At 38.5% G+C, this 13,177-nt stretch overlaps 1 protein-coding gene across 3 annotated transcripts in view; it reads right to left on the reverse strand.

Annotated features, from left to right (window-relative positions):
- The window catches only part of LOC109109548 (MAGUK p55 subfamily member 7), a 105,826-nt gene that overhangs the window by 29,417 nt on the left and 63,232 nt on the right, over nucleotides 1–13,177 (reverse strand). For 2 of the 3 annotated variants that reach the window (XM_042767602.1, XM_042767601.1), the window contains 5 exons: nucleotides 7,726–7,807; nucleotides 7,470–7,555; nucleotides 7,052–7,126; nucleotides 4,902–5,098; nucleotides 3,805–3,869 (listed from right to left, as the gene is read on the reverse strand). In XM_042767602.1, coding sequence (XP_042623536.1) covers nucleotides 3,805–3,869; nucleotides 4,902–5,098; nucleotides 7,052–7,126; nucleotides 7,470–7,555; nucleotides 7,726–7,807 — 505 coding nt within the window. Of the gene's footprint in view, nucleotides 1–659; nucleotides 675–778; nucleotides 800–3,804; nucleotides 3,870–4,901; nucleotides 5,099–7,051; nucleotides 7,127–7,469; nucleotides 7,556–7,725; nucleotides 7,808–13,177 lie in introns of all 3 variants that reach the window. The other variant, XM_042767603.1, reaches the window with a different exon arrangement.

The following is a 13,177-nucleotide window of genomic DNA, read 5'->3' on the forward strand; positions in this document are numbered from 1 at the left end:
GTGTATTTTACATTCAAACACAACTATCATATTTCTTCATCAACTGATCCTCTACAGCGAAGCCAGGTGGACAGATCTACTGGCAGCGTTTGCATTCAACATTCACAACTTTCCATGTGGGCCATAAACTTCAGATTTCTTTTGTCTATTAGACACAACACATAAAGCATTCAATACATGTCTTTCAGATGGGATAAAAGAAGTTATTCAAAACATCTTTTGCATCTTATACAACAATAAGATTATGAAATACTGGGGGAAACATTCACGTTCAAACTCACATTCACACGGTCTATCATGAAGAAAGACTAAAATGGATGGGATTCATCTGAGCACTCATCATACAAATATCATTTAAAGTGTAAGGCGTAGTTAGAAAGGCAAACAGTGATGTATTGTGTGCCTGTGTGTGTGTGTGTGTGTGTGTGTGTGTGTGTGTGTGTGTGTGTGTGTGTGTGTATTAGAGAGATACAGTATAGTGAACTCTTGGCCCCCTTACACACTCTGCTATGCTCCATTAGGTAGTTGTGGTCCACTAAATGCTAATCAACCGTATCTTCATTGTTTGGTACTCTGTTACCACATACAGGGGTCCCCAGCCAATGATCTAATGACTATGACATCTTATAGGTGAATCAGAGTTAGTCTGAAAGGTGTACCTTCAATGTCCTCCACTGGGAAAGCAAAGAAAGGAGTAAAATAAACATAAAAAGATTAAAAACAGATCAAGAGAGGGATGAGGAAAGCAAAAGAATGGAGGAAGAAGAAACTGACCTACCCCATGCAATTGTCTCATCATCTTATGAAGGAAAAAATAAAAAGGAAAGATGCAGTGATGTGACTGGACGTACACATTACAAACATGTTTGAAATACGCTTAAAAATGTATAGGGACAGTTCAACCAAAAATGTCTTTCCAAACCTGTTTTACTTTGTCTACTGTTGTTATGAAAGACAGTGGGGTCCAATGAGGTTTTAACCCCAATGTTCTATAAAAGTATTCTTTTTCACAAAAGAAAGTGAGTCATGCAGGTTTGGAACAACATGAGGGTGAGGAAATTATCACAGTTGTAAATTTTGGGAGGACTATCACTTTAAATGTCAAACTAATGTAAAATTCCATGTTTGTTTTCTATGAAAAGTCTTTAGTGTGCTACTATGTGGTAAACCATTGCTTACCTCATAGGTAACTGTAACTACCGAACAATTAACATACTTCATAACAGCAGAGAAAGTGTGCTTTTGAGTGTGCATGTGCAGGCCTGAAGACATGAGAACATTTGGAGTCACTTTAAAAGCTTCCTCCAGTTCATGTGGTCTCAATTTTACTAAACAAGCTTAAATCAAAACACACACGAGCAAAGGGCAGCATCTACACAGCCTGCCATAGACATCCACACAGTCCTGCCAAAAAAGCAATACCATGAAGGGGAGGATGGAGGGCAGTAAAATCTTTTGTGTGCTATCAGTCAAGTGAATCCTTAAGCATCTGCCTTCTTGTCGGTGTGACCCAAAGGACAAAAAAAAAAAAAATAAAAATAAAAAATTTTTAACCCTTAGATATAAATTGGACAGAGCAAATATGAAAACAAGATTATTGATTTTTAGATGCCTTTTGCCTACAACAATTTATAAATGAATAAATAAGTGGCGATTGTAAGTGTAGATTAAAGGGGTGCAAGTTTCCATATCTACAGTGATGACAGAACAATTGGAACGAAAGTATATCTGGTCAAACAAACAAAGGGCACAATCCAGAGCATGTGAACAGCAGGATAGAGCTACTGACTCACTATGTTTACATACACAGATTTACATCAGTCCCACTGATTCCATATGTACTGTTTATATGCACCCTATTCAATGTAAATATATCAGTTTACATGTGCATTACATATATTCCAAAGAAAATGGTTCCACGTGCAATGTGTCAACACTACAATAACAACAAGAAACTTCTGTCCAGTGGTCCTCAAGACATTAGGGTTATTAACTGATATTAGGTCGCATATAAATCCAGCTAGTGTAACCAGAAAACCCCTTTTTTCCCCCCTCATATTAAAAGTTAATTGTAAGAGATGACGATGACACGATGTATTAAGGGAATCCACTTGCAAACAATATAAACAGACATTAACTGACTATAGAAGTCTATAGAAACCAAATATTAATCATTTTCAGGGTTTTATGACATACAGCCTCAGCTAGCAATCATGCCGTTCTGACAAGTAAGACTTTGAGTGCACATATCTGTGGTGCAAAGCACTAGCGTGTGTTCAGTCATCCAAAGAAAGCCCCTCACTTCTGCTCTGTGAAATATGGGCTAATGTCACCTCACTGTAGGCTGGTGGACAGATGGTCTTACTCTTAAAGCGCACGCTCATGCAGTTTTAAACAAACAAACCTCTTTCTTCCAAACACACTTATAAGCATCTATACCTGTGAGGGAACACATTTAGATTGGTACTGTATCTGGACTGTTTCTGGTCAAGTCATGCATGGAGCTTTACATTTTTCTGACAAATCCCCATACGTGACTACACTTGAAAAAAAATTCTACACTTGAAAAGCTGAATAAAAGCAGCACTTTAATATTACTTATGCTTATTTGTTATGTGAAATGTAAAGAGTCTGCAAAGACGACGGCAGTTCCATGACCCCTGGGGTGGTCCTGGAAAACTCATCAAGAACCGATACCTCAGTGACATGCACATCAACTTTTCCTTCTCATTGTTTTAAGCAGCTGATAGAGTGATGGAGAAAAGTGGAAGAGGTGGGGGGCCAAACATATGGCATGGGGGAAAAGAATCCAGAGTGGCTGTATTATTTAATCAAGTGTGTGTGTCTAGCTGGATGGATGACGGCAACATGTCGAGTGTGTTGCTGTGCGTCTGTCTCGTGGTGAGTCTTAAGTGTGCCCATGTGTCGAGAGTAACCCAGCACAGCTCCGTAAAGACCCCTGCTGTCAGCCAGTGGGAGAGATTAGAGCTGTGGTGTACAAATACACGCGCACACACACATACAATAATCAGACAAGAGACATTAAATGGAAACCAGGAGAGGAAGCTTATGTCCAGGCCTGCATTAATGCACGTGTACTTGAATACACATGTGTGCACATATCTGCCTGGCACCAATCAGGGCAGTCTGGCCTCCCTGACCGCGTTCACTTCACCTTGCACTTCCCAACCTTCCCTCCCTCCCTCTCATCTAATCTTTTCAGGTTGCTATTCCTTTTATTCTTCTTCTTTTCTAGCCATTGCTTGACTCAAATAGTAACGTCACAGCATCTGCAATACACAGGCCTCTTGCATATGAGTATGTACAGGGCTCAACAATAAGGTAGCTTGCTGGCCTATGTCAGTGAGAAGGTTTTTTCATTACTTTGTAGTCATCCTTCGGTCTCTCTGAAAGTTTGCTGAAGCCCCCTGGTGGGCCCAGGACCTCTGGTTGAGAACCACTGTTTCTGTATCTCTGTAAATATATCAACACCATTTTTGCATTATGATGATTTGTCACCAAGACAATGTTATCTAGCTGCCAACATGGGTGAGATTTTCTCAAAGTTGAAAAAATTATTTGTGACAGTCTTGAAATTACCAGTAAAATGCTGAAATTTGAAAATTGTGCATCATATGTTATAATTTTCCAGCAAAATGTTTATGAATGTTACATTATATCTGTATCTGTAATAGCCTAACTGGACTAGCAGGGGGGGAAAAAATCCTTATTGTTGAGCCCTGTTGTGTACGTGTGCGTTTCAGTGGTTAGTTGCTGCATGATTGTATAAAGCGTGGTCCTTACAAAATCGTTTGCTGGGGGTCCTCTGAAGAGTCGTGACGGTCATGGGTCTCCAGACTGCAAACCTCCTGAAAAAAAAAAGTGAGAAGATCAGGAGCTAGAGAGGCAAATAAATAGTCTACATTCACAAAGTCAGTGTTTGGGACTGACAAATGTATTATACGTATGTATTATATGTATTATACAAATGTATTAAACGTATGACATGAGTGAGAAGCAATTTCATCCATCAAATCTGAATCAACTGACAGCAACGCATGGTGAAAATGTAAGGGTGTCAGTCTGGCCATCTAATACATTTGTCGCTCTTGTTCATAACCAAAATGTGTAAAAGTAATTTGCCAATTAGAAATTTAACACTCTAAACCAGACTGACAAGCCTATTCTGCTGCTTTGAGCGTAGCCACACAGAGACATGCAATAAAACCATCAGACTTTACGACCGTAGGGGGATTACTAAACACTTAACTACAATGCAAAGCTACCTGCCTTAGTATCCATTAGTGAGTGAGTGAGTATGTGTGTGAGCGATACAAAGAATGGTCAGCCAGAAACAGCACTTGCTACTGTACATTTGACAGGTTCAAAAATATGTTTTACAATTGAAAGCTACTTTTTTTCAAGAGAAACAGAGCAAAGAAACTATTTCCTAAGGCAGCACACATGTGCATGCATGTCAGAGTCCACTTTACGAAGAACGCCACTGATGTGCAATTTTCCGTGTGTGGACGTCCAAAGTGGATGTGAACCAGTGCTATCATTATCTGTCATTGCTCGTTCCAGCCCAGACAGCCACGGAAATCCAAAGTATTTTGGCCGAGCCCTCTTGCACAAAAAGGGGAAAAAAATGACGAGGAAGAGAAAAAAAAGTCAGAAAAGTCATTCCTTTCATAGTAGGGAGTGAAAGTCAGGTTGTAATGGAGTGGAAGAAGTCTGGAATGATCGAGAGACAGAGAGATGGATGCACGACAGGAGAATATGATATATGAGGGGGCTGGACAGAGGGCGGACAGGAAGATTGAGTCATGGAGTACTGTTGAATTTAAAACTGGTGATAGTGGGAGGAAAGGAGTAGGGAAGAGAGAAAAGCATTGGTTAACCTCTCCTGAAAATGTTTGGATGGGATGAGTCCTGCGCGCGGGTTGCCATCACCCTCCAGTTTGGCCTGCCACCAGGTGGCATCGTCCTGGCTCATAACCTGCAGGATATCTCCTTTCCTGAATGCCAAACCTGCCTCCTTGCAAGGGATCGCTTTATCCTCAGCTGGATTGTAGTCAAAAAGCGCCTTTACAAACATCTGAAGAGCAAGAGCGAGAGAGAGACAGCTTTAAATGAACAACATTAAATGGATTAAAATGAAATTAGAGAAGGATGCGATTCAAATCACTTCTACTCCATCCCTCTCACTAAACCATGACCAAATAAAGGTGTATTCTGGGTAGCAGACAGGCTTACTTTCCACATATACACACTACAATGCAACACTTGGAAATTCTGTGCGATTGTCATTAGCGTTTCTCTAACAAAGGACATCGTGAGGTGTTTAAAGGATTGGAGCGATTGTGCAGACATATCAAATAAGTAAAAAAGACAAATAAGAAGGGCTACTGAGAGCAAACGGAGACAGCAAAGTTCCCAAAGCGCAGAGCAGTGGCTTATGTTGATTTAGAGAGCTGCATGTGCCATACAGAAAAATGATGTTACAGAGGAAAACGTTTCCCACAAACACACCAATACATCCTGAGGGAACGCTTCATCTCTGTCTCGCACTCCATCAATTTTTTTTTATCCCTCTTACACATGTGCAGCCAATTAGCAGCACTTCAACATATTCATTAAACGTGTGGAAAACAGTAAACTACGGTCATTGGATAACACACACATGCAGGTTATGACTGAATTCAAAACTGAAACGTATTTAAACCATTACAGCACAATAAAAGGAATATAACAGACCCGCAAAGAAATGGGACAGTCCTCACTTATAACACAACACTCAAAAGATTGTGGTCAAGATTTTTTTTAAAGAAATTTATTCACTTATATTTAACAAGGATGCATTAAAAATATATATAAAAATTGGCAGTTAAGACATGTATAATGTAAAAAAAGGTTTCTATGTATTAAAAATGCATGCTATTCTTTTGAGCTTTCTATTCAAAGAAAAAAAAAAACAATGGTATTTCAAAAATATTAAAGTGCCCCAATTATGCCATTTATAAGGTTCCTAATATTGTTTTAGGAGTCTCCTTCAATAGATTTACATACATGCATGGTCAAAATCTCTTTCCTTTTTCAAAATATGCTTTTAACATAAAATAATTTTCCAACAATTCTCAAACGATTCATTCAAAGCAGTTCTAAAATTCAGTCCATCTAAACCCCTCCTTTCCGTGAGCCTGCTCTGCTCTAATTGGTCAGATGGCCCAGTCTGTTGTGATTGGTCTACTGTGTACAGCATGTATTGGAAACGATACGCTCATTGCAAACAAAACACAGTGTTTTTGGTGGCCAGCCAAAGTAGAACACAGGCAGGGATTATGTAAATGTGTTACAAAATCTGCAAATGTGAAGTAGGATTCGAATTACTGATGACATGTTTAGGCTGTTCAGAGTCAATTCTTTCTTTTGGGAGACAATAACTTTATTTATCATGCACTTTTGGTTTTACAACTTTGCAGCCTAGGGAACATTTTTAGGCACAATTATGTTAATTTACATCTATGTGGTTTTGGCTGAAATTTCAGTCAGCATTTCATTTATTCTTCAAGGATAAAGCAATCTCACAATGCATCGCAAAACTTTGCTAAAAGGTATAGATAATTACCACCAAAATGCTTTAATTTTATGTAATATTGTGCATGTGATCTATGTTTTGTCTTTAATTTTAGTTTCTTGGAGGCTTCACGTGAAGAGTGCTATTTGTGCAATGCAAGTGAGTGTTGCTGTGTACAGCATTTCAAATCAGTCATAATTGAGGTTTCATGTAGACAGCAGGCTGTGAGACAGCTCACTTGGTTTAGGAACAGATTGACAGAGAATGTTTGTAAGCTGGACAGGGAGCTGAGAGGTTTAGTGCAAATCATTTGTGTTGAAGATGAATGGGAACGTAAGCTTATCCATCAAACCAGCAGCCCGTGGTACTCATACAGGGGAAAACTCATACAGGGGAAAACATCCCATATAGGCCAACTCTTTCTCCTAAACTGTTCATCATGTCTAATCGGCATATAGTAAGAATGAATTGTACCTTGGGCTCTTTGCTTTGTGCCTCCTCTTTGATGGCTGGGACTACTTTGAACGTGATGGCACCTTGCGACTGGGACTATAAACAGATTAAAAAAGACAACATATCAACAACCTTTTAAACAAAATTAATGCACCAGTCAACGTTCATCATTTAATTCTATATTACGTTTTGATTAAAGATTAACTTACACTAGTTCTAAAACTTTTTTTTTTTATTATTATTATTATTTCTGCTAAAATAGCCAGGGGGATATATTAACCAATTTCAACATTAACTTCACAGCCTATAATGTTTCATACATTAACAGTCCAAACATTTCCCTTTGGATAAAATCCCCTTTTCACAGCATTCTGTTATATTACAAAAGTTAAACATACTGTTGAACTCTTGTTGACTTTCAACAGACACATGCACATACCAGGATGCAAATTATTTCCTCAGGTTTTTTGTCATCTACAGGAATACCGTTGACCTCTTTCAGCTCATCTCCAACATGTATCAGCCCTGGACACAACAAAGAGGAGTGGGCAACAAGAGAAGTTAAGAGACCACATACACCACTTTAGCAGTTCATTCAGTGTAATAAATGATCTTAGGCTTTGTATAAACAAACTAAACGTGGGTGTGGTTAGAGTGCATTTGTGTATAGAGAGAAGAGGTGCATCAGCGCTTACCACTTCTGTCTGCTGCCCCGCCCCTCATGATGCGTGCCACTATGATTGCTCCAGTGTGTTCATCCTTCTTTATGGTTGCACCCTGTAACACACATACAAAAAGCCAATCACATTTACTCAAAGAAAACATGCAATTAAAAGTGTCCAGGTTTATATAATATGCTAAACATCAAATTTTAGGAGTAAGAATATTAAGTAGCTCAAAGACAGTCACTTGTTTTGTTCCTGAATGAATGAGCAATTTTTAACAAATTGGTTAAATAAATAATTCAATGACTCTGAAGTCATGTTTCATTACTAAATCAATCAGGGTGTTTGAAAGAATTGGTAGAATGATTCAATGACTCAAAAATGAAGGAAGTTACTTCTTCATTCTTGAATGTATCAGTGTTTCTGAGCAAATCGATTGATTGAATGAATGAATAAATGACTCACTACCTATGTTTCCATCCAAAGTTGCGAATTTAACTTATGCACAAAATTGGAATAGGAAAACTGGAAATACTTAGATGACAGACTTTGTCTCAGGCTTTGGAGAATGACCAAAATAACATTTGTGATGCTGTGCAAAGAGAACAGTCCGCTGATTAGGTCAAGTTATCCTGTCGCATCGCAAAAAGTCATAACTTTTTTGATACGCATGGAGGAATTTTTTTGGCAAATGCATTTCCATCTCCCATTATTTGCATTAACTCTATTTCGCACAAGTCAAAAACTATCTCAGGTGAGTGGAACAAATTCTTTGAGAGTTACGTTTTTTTTTTTTCTGCACATAAAAGGTTGATGGAAACAGCTACTGATGAATACAGCAAAGCATTTTGAAAAGAGTATGCCAAAAGTCCCCAGGATGTCTACTCGAAATGCCAGTTTACACTGACAGAATGAACGTAACTATGCAACAGAGTACAATTTTATGACATAATTTGTGTCCCAAATTTAGCCAACTCTACTACATGCTTAAAAATATTTACTTTTTCTTCACAAAAAGACTATATACTTTTTAAGGCACAAAATAAGTAGGTGAATTAGGACACATCAAGTCACTCATTTCATTCCTGAATCAATGTTCATGAATAAATCTGTTAAATTAATGAATCACAGATGAAGAGCATCACTCGTTTCACTCCTGAATGAATCAGTTTTTGGAAAACATCACTTGAAAAATTATTTAAATGGCTCACTGATGAAGATGATTCCTGAATGGATTAGTTGAACGAATCAGTTGAACAAATGATTCAGTGACTCACTTCATAACAGGCAACTGCCACTACCTACTTGCATAAATGTGTATAAAGACCCACTGCTAATACACAGTCTGCACAAAAACAGACAAGTGGAGCGATAACAGTGAAAATGTTTAGCATACACATGGCCACTGAAACATTTAATATGCATGCATTTGACTTTCTATGCATTTGTGTGAAGGAAAATAAGTGCTCTGTGACTATGGAGTATGACTAGATACACACAACTACTGAATGGCTTAAATGGACTGCTATGACTGCCAAAAACACAAGCAGGAATACAAAAGTACAAGCTATTCATGGCACTGGTCTGCCAACAATATGCCAGCTCTGTGTGTCATCCTGCGTCATTCATACTCATGCGCTACTGTAACAGAGAGACACATGTGGCCAGACGCTCACAGCATGGCCTGTCACCACACACACACGGCTAAATTAGAGAGCGAGACTAAGACAGCAAGACTCCTAGCAGGGAGCAGGGCTACTCACACACAGACAAACATGTCAGAGAGTTTGAGCTTTAGTCTGCCTTCTTTCGCCCTCTGTTTTCTACATCAGTGTCTCTAAGGCTGTTATTATTTCTGAAGCATCCAAGAGAGGGGATGAAGGTGCGGTTCCTCCAGTCTGCATGTGTGTTTAAAACCTATTGCAGTTTTTACCTCACTTCATTTCAGGTGTCTAAAAGAGGTGAAAAAATGACCTTCACAAACTTTTTCCATTGGCACATCAATAGGACTTTTTTTAAACCCTAGAAAAAAACGTTCCTCTTCTATCTGCCTTACCTCAGTAAGACCAATAATCTTCTGTCATAGTGTTTTGATGACTTGGTCACCTGTATTGATTTTGCGATGTCATCATCATGACTCATACATTAGCTCAAGGTCCTCCTCTGATGTGTTAAACACAGACTTTAAGATGGAAAGAGCAGCCGTTTGTCGATGCTCCCTTCAGAAGTCTTTGAATTTCCTGTTGATCAAATAATTGGAACAATTTGGTGATCTGGGAGGACAAAATGTTTGGCCCAGAGCTTTGGGAGGTGAAAGAAACCAGTGATCAGCTTAGCTGTTACATCTCAATGTGAGATAAAGCAGTGGTGTTTTTGACACACATGAGGGAGATTGAGAGAGAAGTGAGTAAAGAATGAGAATTAGACTAAAGATATATCATTTCATTTTGTAAAATGTGATAAAGTGAATGGTAGAACCAGACATGTCCACAAGTCCGAGTCAAGTCTGAAGTCTTTAAGCTGGAGTCAGAGTCAAGTCTGGAGTAATTTTATTAATTGTTGCAAATAAATTATCTTTAAAAATCCTATTTACAAGGTTGTTTTTTATAGACAAAATATGTTCCAGGGATACTACTAGGATTCTAGTTCAACTTGTCTTCCTCTACCTGTATACATGGAGTCAATCCAAGATACAAAAAAACATAAATACATGTAAAATTATTAATTTGAGGAAGCCCGTTCATATTCAAAATAATCTGTAACATGTAGCCAATAGATACTAATGAATCCAATACTAGATCTAATTAAATCACAAATTAATCACACATTAATTTTAGCTAAGAACATACACCCCCGCCCCCCAAAAGATCATAAATATTTTGATTCAATATAGAATAATGATAATAGATGGGCATTAATAGGTTTTAAAAAATGAATATTAAATGTATTAAATTGATAATCTTTAGAGATGAACAAAATGTTAATTTTAAGCATCAATTTTTGCATTATGATTAGTCAAACCTGAACACACACAAACCTGAATGTTACTTACATTTGTGGATGCGATATGTTGTAATATGTGATATGTTCTAAGTTTCGATGCTGTCATTCCGGTATCTTTAATTGTTTTCACACATTCACTACCCAATCTTCATGAAGTTCCTGATGGTGGCTCCTGCAATGTTTCAAACTCTTCTGACATTTTGGAATGTACGTGCAATACGTGGCCATACACGATCAAATACTATGATAAAAGTCTGATCTACATCAAGGAAATATGTAACGCAGATGTAGTTAAAGCATTTAAGTATACAGCTGGGTTTGTCAACCATAACTCCTTCCAGGACAGCCAGGAACCTTGGAGCTGTGAGCGATGATCAGTTATTGCTATAACAGCCTGGTCCTGCAGATTTGCCTTATACAACATTAGGAAGATTAGACCCTTCCTATCAGAGCAAGTTGCACAACTCCTTGTCCAAGCTCTTGTTCTCTTCAGACTGGACTATTGTACTGCTCTCTTGGCTGGCCTTCCCACATGTACAATCAAGCCTCTGCAACTGATACAGAATGCAGCAGTGAGAGGGGTCTTTAACGAGCCGAAAAAAGCTCACATTACACTTCTCTTCATCAGTTTACACTGGCTACCAGTAGCTGCTCGCATTAAATTCAAGGTACTGATGTTTGCCTACAAGACAACCAATGGTGCTGCACCAATACACCTTAACTCGCTAGTTCAGACTATGCGCTCTCCAAAAGCTTGCATTCTGCAAGTGAACAACGGACTATCACTATCATGGACCTTTTCCTGGACTGTGCCCAGCTGGTGGAATGACTCCAAGACAGCGGAGTCTTTGGCCATTTTCAAAAAAAACGTCTAAAGACATCTTTTTCGCCAGCACCTGACTAACTAATACTAGCACTTACCTATTCTATTCTATTCTATTCTATTAAAAAAAAAATCCTAGCTATGTGTACTGTGCTAGACTAACTGAGACTTATCACAGCACTTGTATACTGTTGCTCTCTCATTCGTCTGATTGCTTCTATTGTTCTACTCATTTGTAAGTCGCTTTGGATCAAAGTGTTTGCTAAATGATTAAATGTAATGTAAATGTAAGAAAATTCCAAGTTCTTTCTTCATGATATCAGTAGTTAAGGATAAAAGACTCCGGTTATGTTTAAAATATTCATGAGTCCTTGTTGAGTTGAGTCAAGTCTGGAGTCATTTCAGGTTGAGTCTATTAAAATGAGTCTCAAGTGCGAATCGAATCCAAGTCACTAACTTGAGTGCTCATCTCTGGTTAGAACCCGTCCGAACCTTTCCTTTTTAATCAAAAAAAAAAATTCAATAAACTACCACTGAACTGAAGGTAGCCCGTTTAATTGAGTGTGGAAGGAGTTTTTTCCAGTGTGTTGGAACAGATCATTATTCACTCAACGAGGTTATTATTCATATCAATACATCATTACACAGTCAACATTCTGGCTCATTGTGCAAGGCAAAGACTCTTCGATATACATAATGCTTTCATAAAAGATAAAGGCAGAACAAAAGCCAAGACAAAGATTTCTGTCAGAGCCAATTAGAAAGGATATTTCTCATATGATTAATATTCATCTAACCCATAATGACTAACCTCTAACAAACTCACAGTTGAGGCCTGGCTTAGAACGGCCTGCATATGGAAGGACAAAGCAAGGTAGGTGTTTGTTTTTCTCTTTATTCGGTGACAAATAAATAAACGAACAATGAGATAAATTTATATATATATTTATATATTTATAAATGAGACCGACAGCCTGATACAGACATATCTGCCTAGGACATAATTGACTTCCTCCAAATCACACATACTGCTGAGAGAGCCATGCTACACAAGGCTGACTAACCAAACTCCTCATGCAGGCATAATTTACCCATCAGGAACTCCACCTCAGTTAGTCATCCTTGCAATCACACTCTCATGATCCTCACGAGTACAACTTCATTCATGCCGTAAGGTCAACTTGTAATAGCCAGCCGGAGGAAATGAGCAGGTCCTTTGATAGAGCATTTTCAAGGTTTTCTTATTTCCTCTTGCTGCTGAGGTCTGCCCATTAAAACATGCTCTATAAATAGACTTTAATGAAAAATTTTCCTCTGAATGTCAAAAGAGAGAGAAAACAGAAACCGAGATGGAAGAAAAATTAAGCAAGTTAGAATAAGAGGCCGCGGCTCCCTAAATTACTCATCAGTAACGTGACCCATGGCTGGCAGTTGTGAAGGTGATCAGCTCCATATGCTGAGTCTCTTAGCAAATAAATGCTTATGACTGTTATTATAAGGCCAGCCAAAAGTGGATGGCTTAATCTGTGCAGAGCTCAGAGCGCCGGGACAGCAGTCATTCTTCAGAGACGGTTCATCCGTTGACAGATTGCCAGATGCAAAAATCAAGCGCACATCACTGCCACTCCTAACTGTGTGATGAAAGTAACTGCTCAC

Source organism: Cyprinus carpio, chromosome A12 (assembly GCF_018340385.1).
Source record: "Cyprinus carpio isolate SPL01 chromosome A12, ASM1834038v1, whole genome shotgun sequence".
Classification (NCBI taxonomy): Eukaryota; Metazoa; Chordata; class Actinopteri; order Cypriniformes; family Cyprinidae; genus Cyprinus; species Cyprinus carpio.